The 27,635-nt window shown below is 36.5% G+C and overlaps 1 protein-coding gene and 1 long non-coding RNA gene across 3 annotated transcripts in view; one reads left to right on the forward strand and one right to left on the reverse strand.

The window, feature by feature from the left end:
• LOC149574963 (uncharacterized) overlaps positions 1 to 27,635 on the forward strand; it is a 54,129-nt gene that overhangs the window by 24,564 nt on the left and 1,930 nt on the right. The window lies entirely within an intron of this gene.
• Positions 1 to 27,635, reverse strand: part of LOC149574964 (RNA demethylase ALKBH10B-like) — a 97,125-nt gene that overhangs the window by 23,738 nt on the left and 45,752 nt on the right. For both annotated transcript variants that reach the window (XM_089814812.1, XM_089814811.1), the window contains exon 4: positions 27,234 to 27,353. In XM_089814812.1, the coding sequence (XP_089670938.1) occupies positions 27,234 to 27,353 (120 nt within the window). The remainder of the gene's footprint in view (positions 1 to 27,233; positions 27,354 to 27,635) is intronic.

The following is a 27,635-nucleotide window of genomic DNA, read 5'->3' on the forward strand; positions in this document are numbered from 1 at the left end:
AGTGGTATATGTGGATTAACCTAAGTTTTGCAGATTTTGTCTTAGGTGGATTTCAGTTTCGAAATTTAGGGTAAGTAAAACTCAAAATCTTTATTTAGATTTAATGATGATGCTATCAATTGTTAGTTATGAAATTTCTATTTAACTGATTGCAACCATTAATCTCATTCACATAAACATAGCTATTATAACTGCCTTCTCATGGATATGGACTAGTAACTGTATAAATATGATATGCTAGTTGTTAGTTAAGACTTGGAAAAATTGGACGTTACAGTCGGACTTTCTTTCCTAAATGCTATGGATCTGCTTAAAATGTTAAACTTTATGATCAAGGACCTGACACTTTTATACCAATTATTAGAAAGTAAAGTCCACCAATACAACTAAGAGGGGGAGAGGGGGGGTGGGGTGAATCAATTTATGCTTAGTCAAACTTAAACTTAACTTATCAAATCCAAATTCAATAATGAATACTATGAACAATTTCAGGAGATAGAACATACATAATGACACAATGATTTGTTAACTAGGGAAACCCTTGATTAGAGGGAAAACCCTGGTGGGGATGGTACCCACAAAATGATGTACTAATATAAGTTCCTTGTAAAAGGATATGACCCTATTAAGAGCCAATTACATACAATTAGTACATATGAGTTCTTGTTAGGAGACTTTGAATCCCTGTCAAAAGATTCTATCCCTATTAGGAGCAATAAGGAAGACAATGAACTCATTGTCCAAATTGCTTCAGAACTGTTACACTAAACAGATCTCTAGTATAACATATCCCAAATAATGAACTAACCAATAAAATAACTGTTTTTCCAATACAATTCCTTTGAAGTTCTCAAATCAATCTCAACATCATTTGCTGCTCTGCTCTGATCGAATCGGCATCCTCAACATTTCAACATCAATTAACAATGCACACAACCACATAACCACACTTACAACCAAGGAAACAACCTTTCATTTATACCTTGTCCTAGTACCTAATTGAGTCGCCCTGTGAGGGCTTTCCGGATGTACAATGAGTAATATAGGACTTCAATAAGATATTACAATTAGGTTCCACATGCTACAACATACTTTACAACCCCATCACAAGAGTCAGTTGCCAGTGAACATATCACACATTACACTTCACTAACCTCCACAAAATGATCTCTAGCATCAGCTGTCAGAAACATAGCATTGTGGACATGTCTTCAACCACGATCTAAGCTTACTTACCTTCATTCCATCACTTAATAGATACAACTAAATTACTAGTAAATTGTTTTTTTGCACACTGGCCTACAACTAGTCTTCACTAAATCAACTGCAACTGATGAAATCCTCCAAACAAACTTGCGAGTACATAGATCTAGCATGTAAACACATCCATGAACATGAATATACGCCCGCATAGCTTAACTCACTATACCCAAATCTCAATGATCAAATATGCTTCTAGGATGTACTGCAACTCTATCTATCACATACCAAAATACATAAATGTTGAGATCAATGACAAACCAAGTCATGAAAGCAACATGTAAGAAATCAATCCAAGTGCCAACCACTCAACAATCTCCTCCTTTGGTATACACTAATTAATATGCTAACATTATATTCTTGCCCATATTCTCCACTAATCTAATCGATATTTTTGGTTGCACAACACACATATTGGGCTTTGGTTGTCACATAATTTGTTATTACAAAAGTACTTTTATAGACAACATATCCTCCAGTCAACTTTATGTTTTACTCATCCTATGTGATTTCATTGATAATTCATTGGATGACACTTAATATCGGTGCATGCCAACGACTTGTTTAATGGGTTCTACCATTCTATTATGGTTCCTCTTTATTTAAATTAATTAGTATATACAAGGATTCAATGGGTTTCATGCTTCAGTGTAGGGCACATAAGAGAAGCCAATGGGCTCAGCCACCTTGGTTATTGGAGTTTATATGGACAAGTTGTCCCACATTTGTGCCAGTGAAGAGATTTTTGGCTTTACAACCCTCTCTATATACTCATTTTGTTGTGATTTAAGACTCACGTGGTGTATTCATCTCCTCACGTGTTTTGTATTGTCCCTTGTCACCTTGTGGATCCACTAAATAACTCCAATAGTTGGACATATTTTTTGTTGTAATTACTGGGGATTGACTATTAATGCAGCTTGAGGGCTTTGGCCACTAAGTTTCCTAACTAACGTGGCATGAACTTTATACTTAGATTGGAAATTGGAGGTGGAGCTCATTGGCACATGTAATGTCAAATCTTCTATCCTCATCTAGGCCCCACCAAATGGGAATTGAGTTCTTCTAGCCTTATAGGCTATTATTTTTAATATTTTGAAGACTTTCTACAGTCTAAATGGTTTTTTTTATGTTCTAAAGAGGGAAAATCATAGGAAGTCAAGAAAATTTATTATCACTTATTTGAGTGAGCTTCAATTATTGCCTTATTTATACAATGAAGTTCCTATTCTTGACACACCTTGGGAGCATAATATTTGGAAAAAATAGAGGGTTAAAACCTTTAGGGTCATTTTTGAGAATGTTGATCATGAAACTTCAACATTCCTTGATGCTCCTGTTTTCATTTTGATGCGTCTCTTCATTCTTCATAGCAGATAATCCATGTTTGTCATCCTTTGGAGGTTGTAGATGTTTCAGAGATTCTTGATTATTAGTTAGGTAGTTGATCTACCGTTACTAGAGACATATCATTCTCAATCGACAAGTTTATCATTGACTTCTTGATTGGGATTCCTATTTACTATACATTGGTTCTTTGTTTGTGGAATCTCACGCTTCATATTTGGGAGACACATTTGAGGGTTTAACTCTCCTCTTTATAATTGTGATACAACAATTGTCACTTCATCTTTTTCTTTGGAGATTGTTCAAGATTATTTTCCAGTGGTTCCTTGCTTTTCATCTTTTGTTACAATTAGGTATGTACCCGACAGGTTCATGGAATCATCTTCCAAGGACTTGGGGACACATGTGCATATTCAAAGACGCCATCTTCCTATATTTGGAGTTTGCTTCCTAGCAATTCCTATCCAAAATGGAAAGCATTCCTACATGTGTACTTGGCTCATCATCTTTCTCTAGGAAGAAATGTTGTTTGTAGGCATTGAACTATGTTTTTCCTTCATAAAGTTGCTGTTTTTGGAGGACATTATTCATTATGGGGGGCTGTGGGGAATATGTTATCTCCTTTCTTTCTTCATATAGGGGGATATTTGATTGTTTACACATGATGTATGTAGTCTTTCAAGGGTGTGATTGATTCCTCCATCCATACATCGTGTTCGTTTCTCTCTTTTGGAGAGGAGTTTGCTTCCATGCGGTTTTTTCCCTTTCTCTTCTTTGTGACAGATTTCTATTTTCATTGCATTTGCATTATACATGGGTACCTAAAATGGTTTAGTTCTTGAGAGCCGTCTTGAACCTAGCTCATTTTGCACAATAATCTTCTCCTTAAGTTGCACTTAAGGGGGATTGTTGGAGTAAATTAATATTTACTCATGCTTAAGTTTACTTAGGTAGTTTATTCAGTTTTGGTAGTTTCATTGTCAGTTATTACCGATTAATCATCCTTGTCTTTATAATCAAGGTTTTGTATGATATCCATCTGAATTCATTCATCTTTTGATGATTTATTTGTCTCTGGTTAAGGGTGATGGTTGTGTGCATTGAAGATTGATCACTCCTACACTACCTTTGCACCTTTAGCATTTAGAAAATCTAAAAGTAATAGATAACACCAAAGGGTCTTTTAAGACATGGGTTGAACCAACAAATAAAAATTATTCAGCACCAATTTTATACATTGCAATGGATCTGTTATAACTTAAAACATTCTTCTAGAGGCTGGCAACTGAAATGAAAAGAAATGGTTTACATTTGAAAGCTTAACTACAAACAGATTTTGTTCAAATGCAAACTCTAACATTAGTGTGGGAATTTCACACACAACCATCCAAAGAGGTGGCAACTGCCAATAAAGAGGCAGAAACTATTCTTACGGAAAGGGGAAAAGGAGAGCTATACTCTAAAGAAGAAAAAAAATTAGATCCATGAAGAGGAAATAGAACAAGGAGACAATACTTACTACCAGCTCCCCAATAACTACCCAAATGTCAAAAGGAAGAATGAAACCTCAGATTGGAGCTGAAGAATAGAAAACATAGAAAGAGGTAAGCAAGCAACCTTGAATTCCTCCATCAAAATAAAATCAATGACCAAAACAACGTGGCAATGAAGCTCTTCTCTTGGAATATAGGAGGCTTAGTAGAATGCGAAAAAAATGTGTTAATTTTTAATCTTCTGAAAAGCCCGATATCTTGTTAATCCAACAAACTAAATTAGATATTAAGGAGGATTTCATTAGGTTTTAGTGGTCCATCTGTATAACTGGTTTTTTGCCAATGTGTTCAATTTTTCTGATTAATATTTTTGGTACAGTTGCCATTGTCAACAAACCTTAAAAGATAATTTAATTGTATTGGGTTCTTTCAAATTTGGCATTGTTGAAGTTTGAAAGTTTGAGTTTTCTTGATGGTCTTTAACGGTCGAATTGTGTTTGGACTAGTTTTAGGCTCTTTCCATGATTTGTTAAAATATGGATATGTGCGGATTTTATGAGAAGATATTAAGTGGAATGATGGATTTGATATATGGAATTTTGACTGTGGATCAAACCAGGTTTGTCCTTATATGGATTGCTTAATTGGATTTTTTTTGTGAATGGTGTAAATGGGATAAATAGTAATATAGGATCATAGTAGACCCAGAACCTTTGACATGTTGTCTTTTAAGCCCACCTTGTATGATAGGTCTTGTTGGAAACATGCCCATACTTGTAGCATACGGTCTTACTATGTAGTTTAAGTGTCTTAGTCCGCACATTTAGCAATTGTTCATTCCTCACACATGTACCGATTTGGTCTTAAAAATTGATTATCTTTCTTTCTTTCCAACCATGGAGTGATTGGTCTTGCTAGTAGGGCATGCCCGCCCATGTATTGATAGGACTGGTAAGAATGAAGGTATTGTGGTGGCCTTTCTAGTTTTCCTTCTTGTATCGCATTGGTTTTGAGTGATTAAGACATTGACGTTTCAGTAATTGTTGATTATAAATGATATCTTCCCTATGGTTGTGTCTTTGACCTTACCCTTTCTTGATTGATGCATGAGTTCTATCTCATCACATCCCTTATGTTTTAGTCATGCATGTCTTGGTTGGATTGAGTGAGATTGTGGTTATGCTTGTGCATGTGAGATTGCATTGTTGCTTGGGTCATTTGATTCCCTTTGCGAGCACAGTGGGGTAGGCCTTGTTGGAATCACCGTTGCCGTTACACCAAAAGCTCGAGCTGTCAATAAACGTCACAATAGCTAGAGACAAGGATCCACAGGAGGCAGTGAAGCACATGTCACAAATCCATTAGTCTATCATGAATGGTACCTTCACCTAGAGGGGACAGAGGCACCAACCTCCCAACAATCCCCCCTCAGCATGACCCGAGGGATTTGAACCCGTAACCCAATGCTCTTATACCATTTGTTGGAATCACCATTGTCGTTACACTAAAAGCTCAAGCTGTCAATGAATGTCACAATAGCTAGAGACAAGGATCCACAGGAGGCGGTTAAGCACATGTCACAAATCCATCGGTCTATGTTGAATGGTACCTTCACCTAGAGGGGATGGAGGCACCAACCTCCCAACAGGCCTAAGGGTGCCACATGGTTGGGTGACTTGTCAAGCCATTGTTCGGGACCGTAGAACAAGTCTTCGAGTAGTCCAAGATTAGTTTTCACCTCCTTCATGAAACTATGGCTCCTTGTGGATATATTCTCACACTTATATGCTCTTGTATGTATTTTTATTGTGTAAATGTTTACTATGTGATGTTATTGTTATTATATTGAGTGAATATTGCCTCGATGTGTGTATTTGGTGCTACCCGGTGTGAAGCCAGCCTTGTATTCGAGCTGTACATTAATACTGGCAAATCTTCACGGCTGTTGATTTGAGAGAACTCCTTTTAGAATAACTTTTAATTCATTTTGTGTAATCTGGCGACATTGTAGTGCATATGTAGAACAAAAAGTAGCACATGCGCTCTCTGTAATGGCACATTTGTTAGTTCTTTTAGCACATATGCAACAAAGTCAAGTGAATATGTTAACCAGATTAATGCATCTATTCATGTTTCAATGCATGCACTTTAGTGCATCTATGATACTGAGCACTTCTCGATGTCTGTTCAAAAGGCAATTTTATTTTTGGATACCACCTAGGAATTATGCTCGAGGCTTCAAAATGAATACCAATTCGAATTGCAGCATAATAGTCGAGATGGATCTTGCATGTTAATGACGTAGGTGGAACTGAAATGTATGATTGTAATTGAGGGCTTGGGAAGCTTTGGTTAGTTGTTTTATTCCTCCTCTTGCGATGCCTAATGCATGTTGTATGTGTTGTGTTATACCTTTTTTTAACCAAAAAATATGTTAGCTTATGATTGATCCTTGTGTCCAAGGATTCCCAAGCAGGGCATTACACAAAGGGCACTAGATCTGAATTATAGAGGTTTATGACAATTGGCCCTAGCTAAGCACCATGTTGGAGAGGGAAATTCAATCATTCTAGATATTTGACCAATGTTACTAGATGCTAATTACTTTAGTTCAATGATCCATTATAGGTGACTACCATATTGGAGTGAAGCGTCATTATTTCTAAGAGGATATCAATGAGATTTTAAGTATTTTGCATGTGTTTCCAGACCTATTCTAATCTGCAATCCACATCTATAGCCATATAAGTTAGGGCGGCATGATTTAGAAGGTGGTTCTAGCAACATTGATTGTTGTTTCATACTTGTCACCAGCAAATCTACATGTTTCCATCCTACTGCAATCCATTGGAATAGTTAAGCTGACAATTCCTAGCACTGCCATTGGGTGGATACATTTGGCAATATTTGCTGTTCCAACCAAATCTTTAGCAAATATGCATAATTTCCAGCTGATTACAGCCTTGTCTAGCATTGTACAGCTCACCATACATCTCCAAACAACAACCATACCAGTCACCAACCTCTATGTGTTGTTGACAAAGTTTGTTGGGTCCAATCTAAATCTGACTTGCATATTTTCAGCAGGGTACAATATTCCATTGATGCAAAAATATCTAATAAATTCTGATTTGTACTTTCCAGCATCTTCGTTTATCATTTTTGGTGGTCATGTTGTTCAAATAAATCTTATTGCAAGATTATTTGGCTACCCTGATTCAGAATTAGCTTCATCTAACATTCTAAGGTTTTCATGACATAAATCAGCAAAGTTTGATGGTGTTTATTGCAATTGTGAATTGATATCAGTAAATTAAAGGTCTTGAAAAGTGTGATCAGAATTTGTAATTTCTGTTTGGATTCATTTCATTTCAAAATATCAGAAAATAAATAAAATACAAAAGGGTACATTACAGATTCTGTATAAACTGATTAGTTAACATGGAAAACGAATATTTCCTCTTCCATTCTCTATGCTTATGGCAGCAAATCAATATCTTCAATTTCTTTTTCGTAAAATAAAATCTCTCCTTGGTTAATGACCTTTAGAAGACATATATTGACATCAAATTATGGCTACATCTTTTAGTGAATATGCATTTATTTGAAGAGATGCTCCATTTTACTATCTTTACAATAATAAATTATTCAATGGAAGATATCTATTAAGAGGTTTGTTTTTTCCGAGTAAAGATTTTAAAAGTGACAGATTCTTATTACCTCATTAAATAACGTCTATGTTATAAATTATATCATTCCATTAAAGGACACATTCTTAATTGTAGAAGAAATTTATAATTTGTGGTTTTCATTGATATAAACTTGAAAGCAATAAAATGTTTTTAAAATTCAGTAATACTATGTTTTGAAGAATACTTTTACAAATATTTATATTTTTTATGTTTGGATAAATTTAAAAAGTAATTGTCAAGTCCAACGTAATGTGAATCGCCGCGATTCAGGTGATTTGGCGATTAGACTAAGCCCAGGCGATTTTTGGTGAGTTAGTGAATCGGCTCACTGATTTTTTGGGCAAATATCGCATGAATCACCAAAATCATGATTCATGCAAAAATTGCTAGAAATCGCCTGTTGTGAGATTTTCACACCACCGCCTCAAAAATTTGGGGACCCCCTTTTTTGATTGCCTTAGCAATATTTCGGTCTAGAGGTTTCAAATTTGAAGATTTCACGCCTTGGACACCTTCAAGGCCAGTGGGGAGAGGGTTAGATTTATTTCCACCTGGTTTCAACTTGATTTTCCAAAGCCACCAATTTCATCCTTAGGCTGAACAAATTTTAAAGAACAACTCTTGGCAGGATAAAGTTGTGAATTTTGTACTTAGACGTTTTCCTTTGAAAATCCAGATATAATTGTGTAAATTTGAATAATCTTTCAAAAGAGAAAAAATTTGTTAGACTTAAGTTTTGGAAAATCTCAAATTTTTTCTTTGGTGAAAATTTTAATTTTGGTGAAATAAACTTGCAAAAATCGATTTTTGGCTCTAGAAGAAACTTTATTTTATTTTTGTCAAAAAAAATTTTATTGGCATAGCAAAATCGATTTGGGTAAAAATTGTAAAAAATTGGCTTTAATATATTAAAATTGCCTTAAAAACTTTTTGCCTTCAATGAAATTGGTAATTTAATATTGAAAAATGGCTTTTGGTTAGCCAAAATCCAATTTTAATGACGTATTAATTACTAAATCCTCATTAAATGGAAATATTTAACTTCTCCAAGACACCATTTAATTTCCTTTTGCAATTTAGAACTAACTGGCAATTTTATAAGGCAATTTTCATTTTGGCAAAATTAATATTTAGCTAAGTATTTAATTGTGGGCCATAATTTTGCATTAATTATTTGCTTTTCTTTCTCCCAGGGTCCAAGTCGGCTGACTTGGAGAGAGTAAGAAAGTTGGGTATAAGAGGAGGCCTCTCTCCCATTTCTTCCTCACTTCTCACTTCTCCTTCTCAAAGCATTGGTGATTTTGCAAGAGCAGATCTGCACTCTTCTTGCTTGGCGAATTTTGTGGAGGGCGAAATTTGTGGGAGCTGAATTTTGTGGGAGTCGAAATTTGTGAGAGCCGAAATTTGTGGAGGGCGAAATTTGTGGGAGCCGAAATTTGTGAGAGATAAAATTTTGATTTTTGCAAGAGGCTGCAATTTTTGCCCTAGGTTGGGGATAATTTTATTTAGAGTTGAATTGCATGATAAATTTCTGATTTGCAAGGAATTTGAAGTTCTTAAGGTCAAGTCCTAATTTCGAAAAGTCGTTGTAAGATTATTGGTTAAGGCGAATTTTCATCATCTAGAGTTGCAAGGGGTCCTTAAGCTGACATCCTTCTTTCGTTCTAGTCTTAAGATTGCTTCCTTTGGTTCTACTTGCCTTCTGGTCCACCACTCTACCATCTCATAATAGGACAATGAGTATGGAGGATGTTAGTACAAGTAAGAATCCCAAGCGGACAACACTAAGAAAGACAAAGAGGATACGATGCTCAAAACACCCTTCTTCTCGAAAATGAAGAGAATAACCAACACCAATATCGGTATAGTGGACATGATACAGACGAAGGACAGACTAAGGGAAGGACAATCCCCCTTGGCAAAGAGGATGTCAACGAGATAGATTTTGGATCAAAGTTGGATGAGTTAAGAAAGGTTGCTATCAAGAAAAAGCATTTGGGCACCCTTTCCTCTCTCAGTGCTTTTATTGGATTTGTGAAGGAATATGAGAAGGATCATGAAAAGGTACTACAAGCAGCAAGTAGTGTGGTGAAGTCAGCGGAACTTGGGGCGAAGCACACACCTTGTCCTCCTATAGAAGAAGTTAATGAAGGGCTAGCTAAGTTCATTGCCTTAGCTAAAAAAATAAAGAAAAGGGAAGATTTATATTAGAAGATCATTTGATGTAAGCCCAAGTGGCAATTTCCCTTTCTTCTAGAATAGGACAAGTGTCTATTTCTGATTGGCCACCATTTTGGTGCCTTCTCATTGGTTGCCACTTTTTGCATTTTTTTCATTGGTCCATTGATGAGGTGGCAGCTTCTCATTAACCGATGGGGTGGCAACCCTAATTAGGGTTTTGTAGGATCCAATCTAGATCGTTGATCTTGTTTTGATCTCCACCGTCCGTTGTATTTTTGGCCCTTATATAAGACCATTTGCTCTCATTTGTTAAGTGTTGGAAAAATTGTTGTGAAGATAATACCAAAATTGCTCTCTTTTTCATTGCTGCTATTTGCATGTTGATTAAGAACATTGGGTATTATTGCATGTTTTCTACTTCCACTTAGTTAGATTTCCTTTCAAGTTGTTAAAGTTGGTTTCATTTCAAGTTGCTAAGTAGGAGTGAAGTAGATGGATAGTTGTATGGTAGCATTGGTAAATGTTTGATAGGGGTAAATATTAGACCACTAGCATCCTAGCAACTGGTTGGGAAGCTTTGTGTGTTAAACTAGTTTATTATTACTTTGAATCATTGCACCTGTGGAAGTGAGGCTGCTGGTCAGCTCTCATTAGGTTCGATCCCCGTCCATTTGCTAACCTTCCATTCATAGGAGTAGGAGTAGAATAGTGAGTAGCTGGGTAGTCGAAGCTTAGAGAGGGAAGTTAGAAGGAGTAGGTCAAGCATTAGAACACATCCATTCACCTTCCACCACCATCACTTTCCCATCAACATCATCATCGGTAGACACACCCTCCATTATCACTACTATCAACATTATCTACCACCCGCACATTTCACAAACCGAGCCACCATCACCTTCATCCCACCAAAGTCCAAGTCATCCTTGAATGAATAGCGTAAGGCCGCCTATGTGATTACCAACAAATCACATCGATAAAACTGAACGAGTATCCACAAAAGTAAGGAACATTGGAGTTATTTTCATATCCCATGAGCAATAACTTTTCAAGAGAGGAATTGTATGTTTGATACTCCGTATCAAATGTTCAATTGCTAATATGTTATGTAAGTGATACAAAACTCGCATCAACATCGCCATGAATCGGTGCATGAAATCGGCCACGGCTAGCATGAATTTACAACTTAAAAACATTAAAATTAAAACACTTTTTCTATGTTTTATTGTGCCTTTCCTTTTTCTTATAACCCTAAAGGGCCTTCTAATTGTTTAATATGAGAAGAAGAGAGGAAAATTGAGAGAGAAGAAGAGAAAAGAGAAACCATAGGGTTGCAAACAACAAGAAAGAAGAGCATCAAGGAGATCAAGAATTAGTTTGGGGAGGCCATAAGATTGCATTGGGAGCTTTAAGCAGTCAATAGCAACACTCCTCAACTCATTTGCAAGAGGTAGGTGTTGATTGTTTTTTGTACGTTAGTTTATTTTTCATTCTTTTGTCAATCTTTTTAAGTTTTCATTTATAAATCTTGAATATCTTTTAGTTTCTACATGTTTTTTACTAAATTGCAAGATGCAATCACCCTACAAATGGTTTTTATAACAAATTGCAAACATCTATTTGATTTTACATTGTACAATTTGCTCAAAAATAATGTAGGGTTCGCGTTTTTTTTAAGTTTAAGTTTGTAATGGATTTTTCTTATTGCAATAGCCTTAGCTTTCATTTTCCATAATGCTTAAAAAGGATGAGGCTTGGATCTATACTGAAGAATTTTCTGGAAGAACAAAATATCAAACAAAATGTTTCTTTTGTAAAAAAATAAACTCAGGTGGCATCTATAGATTCAAATATCATATTGCAGGCATACCTGGACATGATATTACCCCGTGCACTAAACAAACTGCTGAGGCAAAAAGAAAATGTTATATGGCATTAGAAGCTTTGGAATAAGAGAAGTTAAATAAGAAAAGACAACTTGAACAGTTAGGTGCTATTGGCTCCCATGCACTCACCTGCATCCGCATCCGCATCCATAGGTTGCGTTGGAGAGGGTTCTTCTAGGCCTCCCTTTCGTCTTAGTGCTAGTGCTAGTGCTAGTGCTATTGCTAGTCTAGTGCTAGTCATTCTTATACTGAGCCTTGGCCTATTATATTTCAAACTAGAGTGTAGAAATTCAGATTGGATGGTTACTTTGTACCACGCACTACTCCTGGCTCACAACCCTTGCTTGAGAGCATAGGTAGTTTGAACAAAGAGATTCATGATGCTGCCAGAAAACAAATTTGTAAGTTTTGGTACTTTTGCAACATTCCATTTATTGCAGTGAAGTAATTATTTCTTTTTTATTTGCTCTTTTTTTAAATTATTTAATATTTATACTTGTGTAATCGTAGATTCATATTTGATAGTACTTAATGATTTGTTATCTAAAGACTAAATTTCTAATTATAATCTATTTGTGACAGGACTCTTTATTGACAAAGCATGATAGATGCCTTTACTATTTTTGGTCCGAGCTTTAAACCCCCTACTTATGCTGAGTTGAGTGGCTATCTCTTAGAGGAAATGGTAGAGGACATGAAGTTTGAGCTAGCCGACCACCGAAAGGAATGGACTATAAAGGGTTGCACCATCATGACTGATGGTTGGACAGATAGGAGGGGAAGAACACTCCTCAATTTTCTTGTTTCCCGTGGAGGTGATTGATCATTCTACTTTCCTACATTCTAATTTTAATTTTAATTTGTTGATTGTTAATTTGTTGATGCTCTATGAATCATAATCATGATAATTAAATGTTTTGCTCTAGTTCAATTTTGTAGGATCCACCGTGTTCATCAAATCTATTGATGCTTCTTCTCAAGTCAAAAACACCACATACTTGTGTGAGGATATTGAGGAAGTCATAGCAGAGGTGGGGGAAGAACATGTGATGTAGGTGGTGACGGATAATGCAACAAGTTATATTGCTGCAGGTAAACATTTAAGTTTAATAGTTTAAGTTTTTAATTTTAACTTATCAAATTTTGAACTTTTCTAATTCCAAGTTTCTTAACATGTGTAAATACTAAAATTCTAATTAATTTTAAAATTACTATAGGCAAACTATTAATGAAGAGGCACTCCACTATAGTGTGGACTCCTTGTGTCGCACATTGCCTTGACCTCATGTTGGAGGACATTGATAAGATTGAGTGGGTTAAATCATGCGTCGAAAAAGCAAAAAGTATATGCAAGTTTATATACAACCATGCATTTGTCCTCGCCACAATGAGGAAATACACGAAAGATAGGGAACTAGCTCATTCGGGCATCACGAGGTTTGCCTCGAATTTCATCACACTGAAGTCCTTGTTGACATCAAGGGAAGAGTTGAGGTGCATGATTGTTGGGGAAAAGTTTGTTTCTTCTTCCTATGCTAAGACCACCGCGGGTATAGATGTGGGGAATATCCTCTTTGATGAGGATGGTTTTTGGGCACCTACTCAAGAAATAATCAAGGTAAATTTTTTACAATTTAACATTTAGTATTGTTATTTATTATTTCATAATTTTAATTATTTAATGATTTAGCTTTATTATTTAGTTTTGAGTCTTGACTCAATTTATAGTTTTACATTATATGCAGATCAGTGAGCCCCTTGTATCTCTCGTACGACTACTGATGGGGAGAAGCTCTTTATAGGCTACATATACGAGGGCATGGATAGGGCCAAGGAGGCCATTAGAGCCCAATATGCAGGAGTGCCGGAGAAGTATGGCCCCATTTGGGACATTATTGATAGGAAATGGCACAATTAGCTCCATAGGCCCATCCATGCAACTGCCTATTACTTTAATCCAGCATATCGTTTCCTTCCTAACTTCAAGGCGGATGAAGAAGTTCTTACCGGCCTATACACAGTCATGCAAAGGTTGAGTCTTGATGGTAGTGTTGCAACTGCAACCATTGAGCTGGACAAATTCAATAATAAGGAGGGGCCACTTTTCTCTAGTAGGATGGCCATAGAGGTTCACACATCATTACAACCAGGTAAAAAACAATATATTCTTAAAGTTAACTCATAATTGTTACGACTTATGCATTTTAGATTTTGATTTTGTAATTTATCCTTAAAATTGTGCTTGCAAATGAAACTAATTGTTTTTCTTTTCCCTCATTTTAGATAGATGGTGGCAAATGTTTGTGCAATCAACCCCAAATCTTTAGAAGATTGCCATCTGTATTTTGAGTCAGCCTAGCAATGCTTCTGGATGTGAGCGCAGTGGGTCCATGTTCGAGCATATCCGCTCGAAGAGGCAAAACAGGTTGTCTATGCAGAGGTTGAATGATGTTGTATTTATTCATTACAACCTCCGCCTTAGGACCAAACAGATTTTGGCCATTGACTCCTCTTCGATCATTCTAGAGGAGATTGATCCAGAGTCAGAGTGGCTCACTGAGGCCACAGATGTAGCCGTCTTCACTAAGGAAGACCATGAGTGGGTTGACCAAGTAGATATAGAGGTAGAGGCTATGGCCATGGTAGAGGAGGAGGCTAGAGTACGTTCAGGCATTGGCAGACGAATACGTGGACGCATAGAGCACGCCACAGATACAGGCCCTAGTGATGTTCGTGCACCCATCACACATGCGTGGGCTATGGCTCAGCGGTCCTCTAGGACCTACCTTAGACGCCTTTGTAGAAGGCATTCAGAGGCTGAGTCTGACCCTGAGGCTGCAACTGATCTTGAGGATTATGATGAGCCTGAGGCTTGAGCGAGAGCCTTGTTTTTAAATTTTGTTTACACTTTGAATTTACAGATAGACATGTGTTTCATGATTCTTCATCATGGATCTTCATCTTACATACATTTTGATTTGATGTCATTTTGACTTGGTTTTATGATTATCATTATGGATCTTCATCTTACACACATTTATGATTTGACAACATTTATAATTCTATAATCTATATATCTATGTCATGGTTCATTATGATCCTATGATTTTTATTTACTTAAGCTACAATTTACATTTTACGTATGTGATGAATTTATCAATTAGGTTTCTTGTTTATGTATGTTAACTTCTATTTGATGATGTTATAGTGTTTTTAGTTATATTCAGTAAAAGGTGCATAAAACAAGTTTTAAATTGTTAAAATCTTTAAATTTCAAGGGTTTTTTTCACATTGTCAGTTCATAGCAGCAATTCAAACGATTCATAGGCGATTCACGATTCGAGTAAGCCTTTTCGATTCCAATCCAATTTCGATTTTTGGTTCTTTGGTTTGTATACACATGACAACAGTATGCTTCAACAAGCAATGATTGAATAAACCATCACCAATCACCAATATTTATAGTGTCTCATGGAATTGAAGAGACATACATTTGGATGGAAAACATAATAAAATGAAATCAGCATAATAAAAAGTTGTTGGGCTCCACATACCTTAATGTAAGTAGATTTCCACAATCCATGATATATGTAAATGCTTGTTTGGGTGTGATTGTGCTGTAATTTCTTACCATCAATGTTTCAAATCATACTCAATGATCCATCATCAGGATGAAAGAATGCCTCTTTACAAATGATGGATCATTGGGTATGATCTGAAATGTTGATGGTAAAATGTTGCAACACAATCACACCCAGCCAAGCATTTACATACTTCACATACCTAACAATTATTACATAGTGGAGGGGAAGTTGGAAATTAAATTGGTACTAATTGGAGTGACCTCTTACATCAGGCCTTTATATTCCAACTAAAACTACTTGTTAAAAAATTTCTATACCTTCCTAGTGTAGTTTAACCCAATAAAGATGATTTCTATTTTCTTTATTTTATTGGCAAAGAACACATTAGTTCATGTTTAAATTCCTTCTTAGAGGTTGTCCAAATCATAGTTGACAAACTTAGACTCAACCAAAGAACCAAAAATCAGAATCGGATCAGAATCGGCAAGGCTTACTCGAATCGTGAATTGCCTAAATCTCGGCAAAGTGAAAAAAAACCCTTGAAATTTAAAGATTTTAACGATTTAAAACTTGTTTCATGCACCCTTTCCTGAATATAACTAAAAAACACTATAACATTATCAAATAAACATATGTATAAACAAGAAACCTAATTGATAAATCCATCACATACGTGAAACGTAAATTGTAGCTTAAGTAAATAAAAATCATAGGATCATAATGAGTCATGACATAGATATATAGATTATATAATTATAAATGTTGTCAAATCATAAATGTGTGTAAGACAAAGATCTATAATGATAATCATAAAACCAAATCAAAATGACATCAAATCATAATGTACGTAAGATGAAGATCCATGATGAAGAATCATGAAACACATGTCTATCTGTAAATTCAAAGTGTAAACAAAATGAAAAAACAAGGCTCTAGCTCAAGCCTCAAGCTCATCATCATCCTCAAGATCAGCTACAGCCTCAGGGTTAGACTCAGTCTTTGAATGCCTTCTACAAAGGCGTCTAAGGTAGGTCCTAGAGGACCGCTAAGCCATAGTCCCCACATGTGTGATGGGTGCACGAACATCACTAGAACCTATTTCTGTGGCATGCTCTGTGTGTGGATGTGTGTGTTTGCCAATGCCTGAACATGCACTAGCTTCCTTCTCTGCCATGGCCACAGCCTCTGCCTCTATAGACCTAGTCAACCCACTTATGGTCTTCCTCAGTGAAGACGGCTACATCTGTGGCCTTAGTGAGCCATGCCTCTTCGAGTGGATATGCTCGAACATGGACCAACTGCTCTTACATCCAGAAGCACTACTAGGCTGACTCAAAATACAAATGGCAATCTTTTGAAGATTTGGGGTTGATTGCACAAACATTTGCCACCATCTATCTGAAATGAGGGAAAAGAAAAATGATTACTCTCATTTACAAGCACAACTTTAAGGCTAAATTACAAAATCAAAAACTAAAATGCATAAGTCATAACAATTATGAGTTAACTTTAAGAATATATTGTTTTTACCTGGTTGTAATGATGTGTGAGCCTCTATGGCCATCCTACTAGAGAAAAGTGGCCCCTCATTATTGAATTTGTCCAGCTCAATGGTTGCACTTGCGGCACTACCATCAGAACTCAACCTCTGCATGATTGTGTCTAGGCCGGTAAGAACCTCCTCATCCGCCCAGAAGTTAGGAAGGAAACAATATGCTGGATTAAGGTAATAGGCAGCTGCATGGATGGGCCTATGGAGCTAATTTTTCCATCTCCTATCAATAATGTCCCAAATGGGGCCATACTTTTTCGGCACTCTTGCATACTGGGCTCTTATGGCCTCCTTGGCCCTATCTATGTCCTCGTATATGTAGCCTATAGAGGGCTTCTCCCCATCAGTAGTTTGTATGAGAGATACAAGGGGCTCACTGATGTGCATATAATGTAAAACTATAAATTGAGTCAAGACTCAAAACTAAATTATAAAGCTAAATCATTAAATAATTAAAATTATGAAATAATAAATAACAATATTAAATGTTAAATTGTAAAAAATTTACCTTGATTATTTCTTGAGTAGGTGCTCAAAAACCATCCCCATCAAAGAGGATATTCCCCACATCTATAACCGCAGTTGTCTTAGCATAGGAAAAAGAAACAAACTCCTCCCCAACAATCATGCGCCTCAACTCTTCCCTCGATGTCATCAAGGACTTCAATGTGATGAAATTCAAGGTAAACCTCGTGATGCTCGGACGAGCTAGCTCCCTATCTTTCATGTATTTCCTCATTGTGGCGAGGACAAATGCATGGTTGTATATAAACTTGCATATACTTTTTGCCCTTTCGACACATGATTTTACCCACTCAATCTTACCAATGTCCTCCAACATGACGTCAAGGCAATGTGCGGCACAAGGAGTCCAAAATATAGTGGGGTGCCTCTCCATCAATAGATTGCCTGTAGCAATTTTAAAATTAATTAGAATTTTAGTATTTACACATGTTAAGAAACTTGGAATTATAAAAGTTCAAACTTTGATAAGTTAAAAGTTAAAAACTTAAACTATTAAACTTAAAAGTTTACCTGCAGCAACATAACTTGCTACATTATCCGTTACCACCTGCATCACATGTTCTTCCCCCACCTCTGCTATGACTTTCTCAATAACCTCACACAAGTATGTGACATTTTTGACTTGAGAGGAAGCATCAATAGATTTGATAAACAAGGTGGATCCTACAAAATTGAAATAGAACGAAACATTTAATTATCATGATTATGATTCATGGACCATCAACGAATTAACAATCAACAAATCAAAATTTAAATTAGCATGTAGCAAAGTAGAATGATCAATCACCTCCACAGGAAACAAGAAAATTGAGGAGTGTTCTTCCCCTCCTATCTGTCCAATCATCAATCATGATGGTGCAACCCTTTATGGTCCATTCCTTTCAGTGGTCGGCTAGCTCAAACTTCATGTCCTCTACCATTTCATCTAAGAGGTAGCCACTCAACTCAGCCTTAGTAGGGGCTATAAAGCTCGGACCACAAATAGTTATGGCATCTATCATACTTTGCCAATAAGGAGTCCTGTCACAAATAGATTATGATTAGAAATTTAGTGTTTAGATAACAAATCATTATGTAATATCAAATATGAATCTACAATTATACAAGTAGAAATATTAAATAATTAAAAAAAAGAGCAAATAAAAAAGAAATAATTACCTTGCTATAATAAATGGAATGTTGCAAAAGTACCAAAACTTGCAAATTTGTTTTCTGACAGCATCATGAATCTCCTTGTTCAAACTACCCATGCTCTCAAGCGAGGGTTGTGAACCAAGAGTAGTGTGTGGCACAAAGTAACTATCCAATCTAGACTTCCGCACTCTAGGCTGAAATATAATAGGCCCAGGCTCAGTATAAGAACAACTAGCACTAGGACAAGCACTAGGACTAGCACTAGCACTAGCACTAGGATGAAAGGGAGGCCAAGAAGAATCCTCTCCAATGCAACCTACGGATGCAAATGCAGATGCAAGTGAGCACATGGGAGCCAATAGCACCTAACTATTCAAGTTGTCTTTTCTTATTTAACTTCTCTTGTTCCAAAGCCTCTAATGCCATATAACATTTTCTTTTTCCCTTAGTGGTTTGTTTAGTGCATGGCGTAATATCATGTCCAAGTATGCCTGCAATATGATATTTGAATCTATAGATGCCACTCGAGTTTATTTCTTTACAAAAGAAGCATTTTGTTTGATATTTTGTTCTTCAAGGAAATTCTTCAGTATAGATCCAAGCCTCATCCTTTTTAGGCATTATGGAAAATGAAAGCTAAGGCTGTTGCAATAAGAAAAATCCATTACAAACTTAAACTAAAAAAAAAATTGCAAACACTACATTATTTTTTAGCAAATTGTACAATGTAAAATCAAATAGATGTTTGCAATTTGTTATAAAAACCAATTGTAGGGTTTGCAAGATTGCACCATGCATTTTAGTAAAAAAAATGTAGAAACTAAAAGACATTCAAGATTTATAAATGAAAACTTAAAAAAATTGACAAAAGAATGAAAAATAAATTAACATACAAAAAACAATCAACAGTTACCTCTTGCAAATGAGTTGAGGAGTGTTGCTATTGGCTCCTGAATGCTCCCAATGCAATCTTATGGCCTCCCTAAACTAATTCTTGATCTGCTTGATGCTCTTCTTTCTTGCTGTTTACAACCCTATAGTTTCTCTTTTCTCTTCTTCTCTCTCACTTTTCCTCTATTCTTCTCATACGAAACAATTAGAAGGCCCTTTAGGGTTATAAGAAAGAGGAAAGACACAATAAAACATAAAAAAAGTGTTTTAATTTTTATGCTTATAAGTTGCAAATTCATGCTAGCCACAATCGATTTCACGCGCCAATTCATGGCGATTTTGGGCGATTTTTGCATGAATCACAATTTTGGTGATTCATGCGATTTTTGCCCCAAAAATCGGTGAGCCGATTCTTCGACTCACCAAAAATTGCCTAGCCTTGGATCGCCAAATCACTTGAATCGTTGCGATTCATGTTACTCTAATAGAAACACAAGAACAATAATAAAAGATTTCCCCTGTTGAGAGTGGACGTAGATAAATTAGTGAACCACTGGAAAATCATTGTGTCATTTTAAGCTTGTGTATTTTGTTTCTTTTATTCTTGTTGATCTATATTTAGTCATTTGCACTTTCAGTTTATCTTCATAATTGGTATTAGATAAAAGTAGAGTTGCAGGGCACAATTTCTATGGTTGAAATTCCAAAGTCATGGAAGAATTGAAGGTGCAGAAATTCTCTAGATAGACTTTCAGTTTATGGATAGTATAGATGCAATCATTTCCCATAAAGCAACATCTTGCACTTGCACTTGGGGGAAAAATAAAGAAGCCCTCTTCAATGAAAGATGAAGATTGGGAGACATTTGATACTAAGGCAATGACAAGCATTTTTCTTTTGCACTCCAAAAACATTCTCTTCAATATTGCAAATGAAAATTCAATGAAAGTGGTATGGGAAGCTTAAAGCCATGCATGAAATGGCATCAACTGCAAACAAAGTTTTCACCATGAAGAAACTCTATAAGCTCAAGATGAAGGAAGGAACCACTATGTTATGCCACATCAACCAATTGAATGCTTTAATAAGCCAAGCCAATTCGATTGGTATGACTCGAGATGATGAGAACAAGGTTGTTCTCTTGTTATGCTCCTTACCAAATAGTTGGGATTGTGTGGTGACAATGGTAAGCACTTTGGTTTCCAATAAGAATAAGTTGGTTAATGATGATATGGTTAGTACTCTTCTTAGCGAGGACATGAGAAGAAAGAATTAAGAATCCTCATTAGATGAAGCTTTAATAGTGGCAAACACCAAGAATACAGGAAGAAGCCACAATAGAGGCAAAAATAATCATAGGAGATCCAAATCAGCAAGGATATCTCAAGAGGGAGAAATGGTGATTGTTGATTTTGTGAGAAAGTCGGTTATGTCAAGAAGGATTGTAGTAACTACAAGAGAGCACAAGAAAGAGTGTGGGACACAAAAGAAAACATAACTTATAACAAGGATGATGGTATCGTGATACCATCAACAAGCAATACTACTTCAGACTTTTGGGTCTTGGATTCCAGCGCTTCATTCCATGCCTCCCCATGTACAGAATACTTCACAAACTATCAAGAAGGTAAGTTTGGAGAGGTATATTTAGGAGACAATAAAGCATGTGCAATTATTGGTAAAGGTGATATTTTGTTGTTGTTAAAAGGAGGCGGCAAATGGTTGTCGAAAGATGTGTGTTATGTTCTAAAGTTAAAAAGAAATCTGATTTTGCTAAGTTAGTTCTATGCACAAGGTTTTCTTACTATAACTGACACATAGAAAGTAACCAAAGGCTCCATGATAGTTGTAAGGGAGACAAAATTGGTAGTTTATATATTGTAGAAAATATTGGTGAAGTGGGAGAAGCCATGACAGTTGTGGACAACAACTCCAAGCTATGGCATCAAAAGCTCGGGCATATGAGCAAGAAAGGCCTTGATGTTATGCACAAGACGGAACAGATACGGAGGCTCAAATCTATTGGTTTGCAATTTTGTCAACATTGCCTTTATGCTTCTTGAAGTCCGGACATGAAAAGAAGAGCATAGCATTAGCACTTGTTTACCGCATAGATTAATTGATTAATGCACACAGACAATTTACAAGAACAGCAACAGCAGTACTTCGTTTATCATTCGCATATGCCAAGAGATTACATACAGAGCATTAGATGATTTACAATGATCCCAGACGGGGTATAAATACTTCCTGCTGAACCTTCCCGAAGGGGTCCGTCGACTACATAACAATCCTAATCTACCCGTTGGCTACAAAATCTTTACCGACAACATGAACCCATCGGCTACATAGTTTCTACTGACGACATCATCCCCCTAAAAGAAAAGTCGTCTCCTGGTGACTTCAAAACTAACAATCTTAATTTCCTGGCGTAGACTCGAACTGTTTCATTTTTCCCTTGTTTTGTGTTGTATATCTCTGCTACGATCTCATTGTTGTCGCAGAGCAGTTGAAATTCGGCGGTAAACTCCTTCTTAAGGTTGTCCCAAGTGGTTAATTTTTGGGGATCTGCATCGGCGAACCAATTGATTATGACACCCCTTAGGGTTGCCAAAAATTGTCCGACCCATTCGTTTGTATCTATTATGCCATTCACCCTCCAAATCGTTTCACGTTTTACAGTGTTGAATTAGATCAGCCGTACCATCACCATCAAACTTCGATAGCTTTTCCTTTGGTGCCACCATTACTATTGGATTTTGTGCACAAGCGTTGTTCAGTCCTGCAACAGTGGCACTGTTCACTCCCACACCGGCACTTTGTACTCCCACACTGGCGTTTTGCACTCCCACACTAGCAATCTACACTCCCACACCGACGCTCTCTCCAACAGTTGTGTTCTCTGGTGAAGAAGGGTCTTCTCGTTCTAGAAGTGTATCGCAGATGAAAAGTTCACTCCACGCTCATGCTCCCTCGGCACTTTGAGCCGTGCGAGTTAATTCCCTTCCGTCTAGATTCTCTTCCCTCAGCAAATACATGTTCAAAAATTCCTCCCTTGCTTCTTCCACCAATTCCACCCACTGTCGAGTCTCCAACAATTCCTCAGCGCTTCAGTGTCCATTGGCAATCTTTTGAAACCTCCGTCTATGTTCAGCTCGCTGCGCGAAAATTAAATTTCCTTGAGTTGCACGGATTTCGTCTATGTCCTTCAGCTTTTTCTTATTTTTGCTTAACTAATTCGGCATTAGTTTTCATTCCAACCTTTGTTCCAAGTCCATCAGGCAACGGCGCCAAATGTTTACCGCATAGATTAATTGATTAATGCACACAGACAATGAACAAGAACAACAACAGCAGTACTTTGTTTATCATTTGCATATGCCAAGAGATTACATACAAAGCATCAGATGATTTACAATGATCCCAGACGGGGTATAAATACTTCTCGCCAAACCTTCCCTAATCTAACAATCCTAATCTACCCGTCGGTTACAAAATCTTTACCGACAACATGAACCCGTCGGCTACACAGTTTCTACCGACGACAACACTGATCTATTATGATGTACTGATGTATATGGTCCCATTGAGGTAACCTCCATTGGAGGAGTAAATTATTTTGTTACATTTATTGATGATTGCACAAGAAAAGTGTGAATATATATGCTTCATAGGAAGTTGGAAGTATTTAGTAAGTTTAAAATTTTCAAAGTATTAGTTGCAAATCAAATTGGTCATGAGATCAAATGCTTGCAAATCGACAACAATGGTGAATATTGCTCTTTAGAATTTGATTCCTGTTGCATTGATAATGGTATCCACAAAATTATAATTGTTCCTTTCACTCCTCAAGAAAATGGAGCAGCTGAAGGATGAATAGATCAATACTTGAGAGAGCTCGATGTATGCTCTCTAATTCTAATTTGGGCAAAAAAGTTTGGGTTGAGGCTTACAATACAGAGGTATATCTTATCAACCAGAGTCCCTAATCACGGATGGATTTTTGTATTCTAGAAGTAGAATGGCCAAGTAATAGGGTTTCTTGCTCTCACATCTGGATATTTGGATGTAAAGTGTACTCACATATTCCAAAAGAGAAGAGGACAAAGCTTGATCCTAAATTGCAGGAAGGTATCTTTATGGGCTATGGAGAAGATCAATTTGGTTTCAAAATTTGGGATCCAGTGGCAAAGAAAATTATAAGAAGAGATGTTGTCTTCAATGAAAAGACTTTTCCAACATTAAATACAGAGATAAAATTAGAAGGTGAATGTGCCCATCTCTATTTTTGCCAATAATAACTCATATGGACAGAGAAATGGTAGAAATTTGTAGGCAACAAATGTTTTTTCACCTACTTCAGTATTAGTCTCGACCCTCCTGTCTTCTTCATCTACTAGAATTGTGGAATCATGATACAAAACATATGAATGATGATCAAATTGATTTTGATACACTGTGCTCTATTTTTTAATTCTTCTCAAGGGATAACCAACATCCAATATTACACGAAGTAGCAAGTGTAAATCATTAAAATATTACCAACGACATAGTTACTGGCATACATGGTAGAGAAATGAATCATACTACATCTGGTGATCCACTTCAATTATTTGTGCAAGATCAAGAAGTACACAATGGCAATGTTGGAATTCCTCGTAAAATAATGTTGCCATCAATTTCTCAACGCCCTTTGCTATTCGGTTATATGCGGACCACATCTAACAAACATGGTGGCCTTTCAAGTCACAATACCATTAATTCGCCTTACGGAAAATCTTGCCCACATCAACCAGAAATCCAGCACAATTCATATAGCGTTGGTCAAGACTTGTTTGAAGTGTATCCATGCACAACATAAACATGCATACTTCGTCTCTTTTTGTAAACTCGTAACATACTTCACTGTGGGTGAGGTAGACTCCATGCAAGAATCTCATTCACGGGTCATTAACATCATCTCTTTTCCATGCCAACCTATCATCGTCAACCCACCATTCGCAAGGCATGACTCTTCTACCACACTGGCACCCCATGTCAACCAAACATTCAATGTTGAACACCAGCGCACAGTCTGTCATGATACACCAAACTGACCTAAGATGAATGAGATCGGCCTTCATGATATAAAGAAGCCAGTGGAACCAGTCTACAAGGGAATTTGATTGAAAGAGGTAAGGCTCATGGAGCCTGTCACTTGAATAACTCATTGGATACTAGGTCTCATGATGCCTTTGTTTTTTGCATTCAACAAAAGGCACACACATCTTCAAAATGCAGCAATCATGAATTGCAGAGAAACAATTCCCAAAAGGGAGAAATGCTTAGGGAATGAGGTCTACAGGGCAAAGAAGACTTCTCACCAAATTTTTAGATAATGAATTACTATATTATGAAGAAGTAGAGCCTAAGTTATTACTATCTGATCAAGTTGAACCAGCAAATTTTTAAGATGTTTTAAAGCATCTAATTCTCAAAAATGGGAGGAAGCTATGCAAGAAGAAATGGAATCCTTGATGCCAAATAACAATTGGGATTTAGTTTCATTACCACCAAATTAGAGAGCGTTGAAAAATTGATGGATTTTGGAGGTTTAAAAAGATACAAAGTGAGGCTGGTTGTAAAAGGCTTCGATCAACAAAAGGGAATTCATTTTGATAAAATCTTCTCACTTGTAATCAAAATGACTACCATTCATGTCATTCTTGGCCTACTAGTTGTTCATAATCTTGAATTTGAACAGTTGGATGTTAAACCACCTTCCTTCATGGTGATTTAAATGAAGAGATTTATATGATGTGGCCCAAGGGATTTGTAAGACATAGACAGGAACACTTATATTGCCGATTGAAGAGGAGCTTATATGGGATAAAGAAAGCCTCGAGGCAATGGTGCCTCAAGTTTAAAAGCTTCGTGACTGAAAATATTTTTGTCCGTTGTGAATCTAATCTGTGTGTGTATTACAAGAAGTTACCCAATGGTACTTTTTTCCTTCTTTATGTTGATGATATGTTAGTTATCGGCTCTTCCGTGAAGTTGATTTGTGAATTAAAACAAAAATTGTCACAAAGGTTTGCACTAAAGGACTTAGGGGTAACAAGACGGATACTTGGTATGACCCTTATTTGGGATAGGCGGAAGAAAGAGATCACGCTATCTCAAGAACATTATGTTCTCCAGGTTTTGGAAATATTTGGCATGGCGGATGCCAAACTGGTCAGCACATCTCTTGTTGATCACTTTCATCTATCTTCAGCCATGTGTTCCAAGAACAAATACAAACGGAAGGCATTCCTTATTCTTCAGCAGTAGGTAGCCTTATGTACGTTATGGTGCATACTGGTCTGGATATTGACCATGCAGAAGGAGTAATGAGCAGATTTATGAGTTGTCCAAGTAAAGAACATTGAGATACAATCAACTAGATCTTGAGATATCTAAAAGATACTTCTGATTTTGTGTTGTGTTTTGGCGGCAAGGATGCATCATTAAAAGGATTTATTGATTTTGGTATGGCTAAAAACTTAGACGATAGAAGATCTGCTACTAGTTATGCATTTACATTTGTTGGAGCAGTGATTAGTTAGCATCAAGGTTGCAACAGGTAGTCTCACTTTCTTCTACCGAGGCTGAATACATTTCTCTCACCGAAGGGACAAAAGAGATGATTTGGTTGCAACATTTGTTTGATGATTTTGATTGTCCTCAACAAGGTTTCGTTTGCATGACAACAAAAGAGCTATTGACTTAGCAAAGAGCATTGTTTTTCATAGCCAGACTAAACACATTGAAGTGTGGATCCACTTCATTCAAAGCGAACTTGAGGAGGGAAAACTTCAAGTAGTGAAAATTGACACCAAAGAGAATCCAACTGATGCACTTACAAAGGTTTTTCCATGGAAAATGTTCAAGTTTTTCCGAGCGTCTCTCAGCATTGCAAAGAAATAAAACTAGGGGCAAAGTAGGGGAGTCTCTGACATTGCAGCAGTTGGACTTCAAGTGGGAGTTTGTTTGGTGTGTGAAGCCCAACAATCTTTTCTTACACTTATTTCATATTATTATGTTTCCTCTCCAAATGAATGTCTCTTCAATTCTATGAGACACTCTATAAATGTTGGTGATTGGAGATGGTTTATTCATTCATTGCTTGCTGAAGCATGCTGCTGTAATGTGTATACAAACACAAAAACAATAATAAAAAATTTCCATTGCTGAGAGTGGACATAACCGAATTGGTGAACCACTGCAAAATCATGCATTTTGTGCTTGTGTGTTTTGTTTCTTTTATTATTTCTATTCTGTATTTTTCATTTGCACTTTCAGATCATCTTCACAATAGTGCCAAAATAATGAAGAGTTATGACTTTCAGGTGTCAATGAACTTCCATTCATTCATGGTGAAATCCCTGTACTGAAAGTTTTTGCCAATTTCGCTACCAAGTTTTTTTCTCAAATGTTATCATACTTCTAAAATGAAGATATTGTTTTGCATATGCATTGTTTCAATGATCGCAGACTCTAGGAATGATTGTCTCTATAATATTTGTTTTAGTTTTCAGAGCTATTTACCTTAACAATTTTCAGAAATTAAGAAGCAGCAGTATTCAGTGAAACAATTAAAAACTGGCGTATGCCCAAGCCTTTTATACAAATAGAAACTAGACTCTGATCCAGGAGAGGTAACTAACCTTTCAAATTTCCAGTTGCGATTTCCCCTTCCAAATGTGCATTCAAGATAGGAACACCAAACTGAATCATTTCTCGTCCGTTGCCTTTCATGGGTCTTTTGGAAACCACAAACGTCTGACCTGTCATTGTCAACCTTGTTCAATTATCTACCCATATATGCAAACAAATGAATGCGCATGCACGAGCCTATGCCTTCGCATCATGTAATGTGCAGTACAATAACACAATTCAAATAATAATAATAATAATAGATATAAGAATAACAACTAAAGCAACTTACAAAGCGTTTTCTCATTGCATCAATTTTCACTCGCCAAAAAAAATAATAACATCTAAAGGAGAAAAAATGGACATATCAAAAATAAAATGCAAACAAATAAGAACGTGAAAAGAAAAATTGA

The sequence above is a fragment of the Cupressus sempervirens genome, chromosome 2 (assembly GCF_028749045.1).
Source record: "Cupressus sempervirens isolate cs-2001-9-10 chromosome 2, ASM2874904v1, whole genome shotgun sequence".
NCBI classification, from domain to species: Eukaryota; Viridiplantae; Streptophyta; class Pinopsida; order Cupressales; family Cupressaceae; genus Cupressus; species Cupressus sempervirens.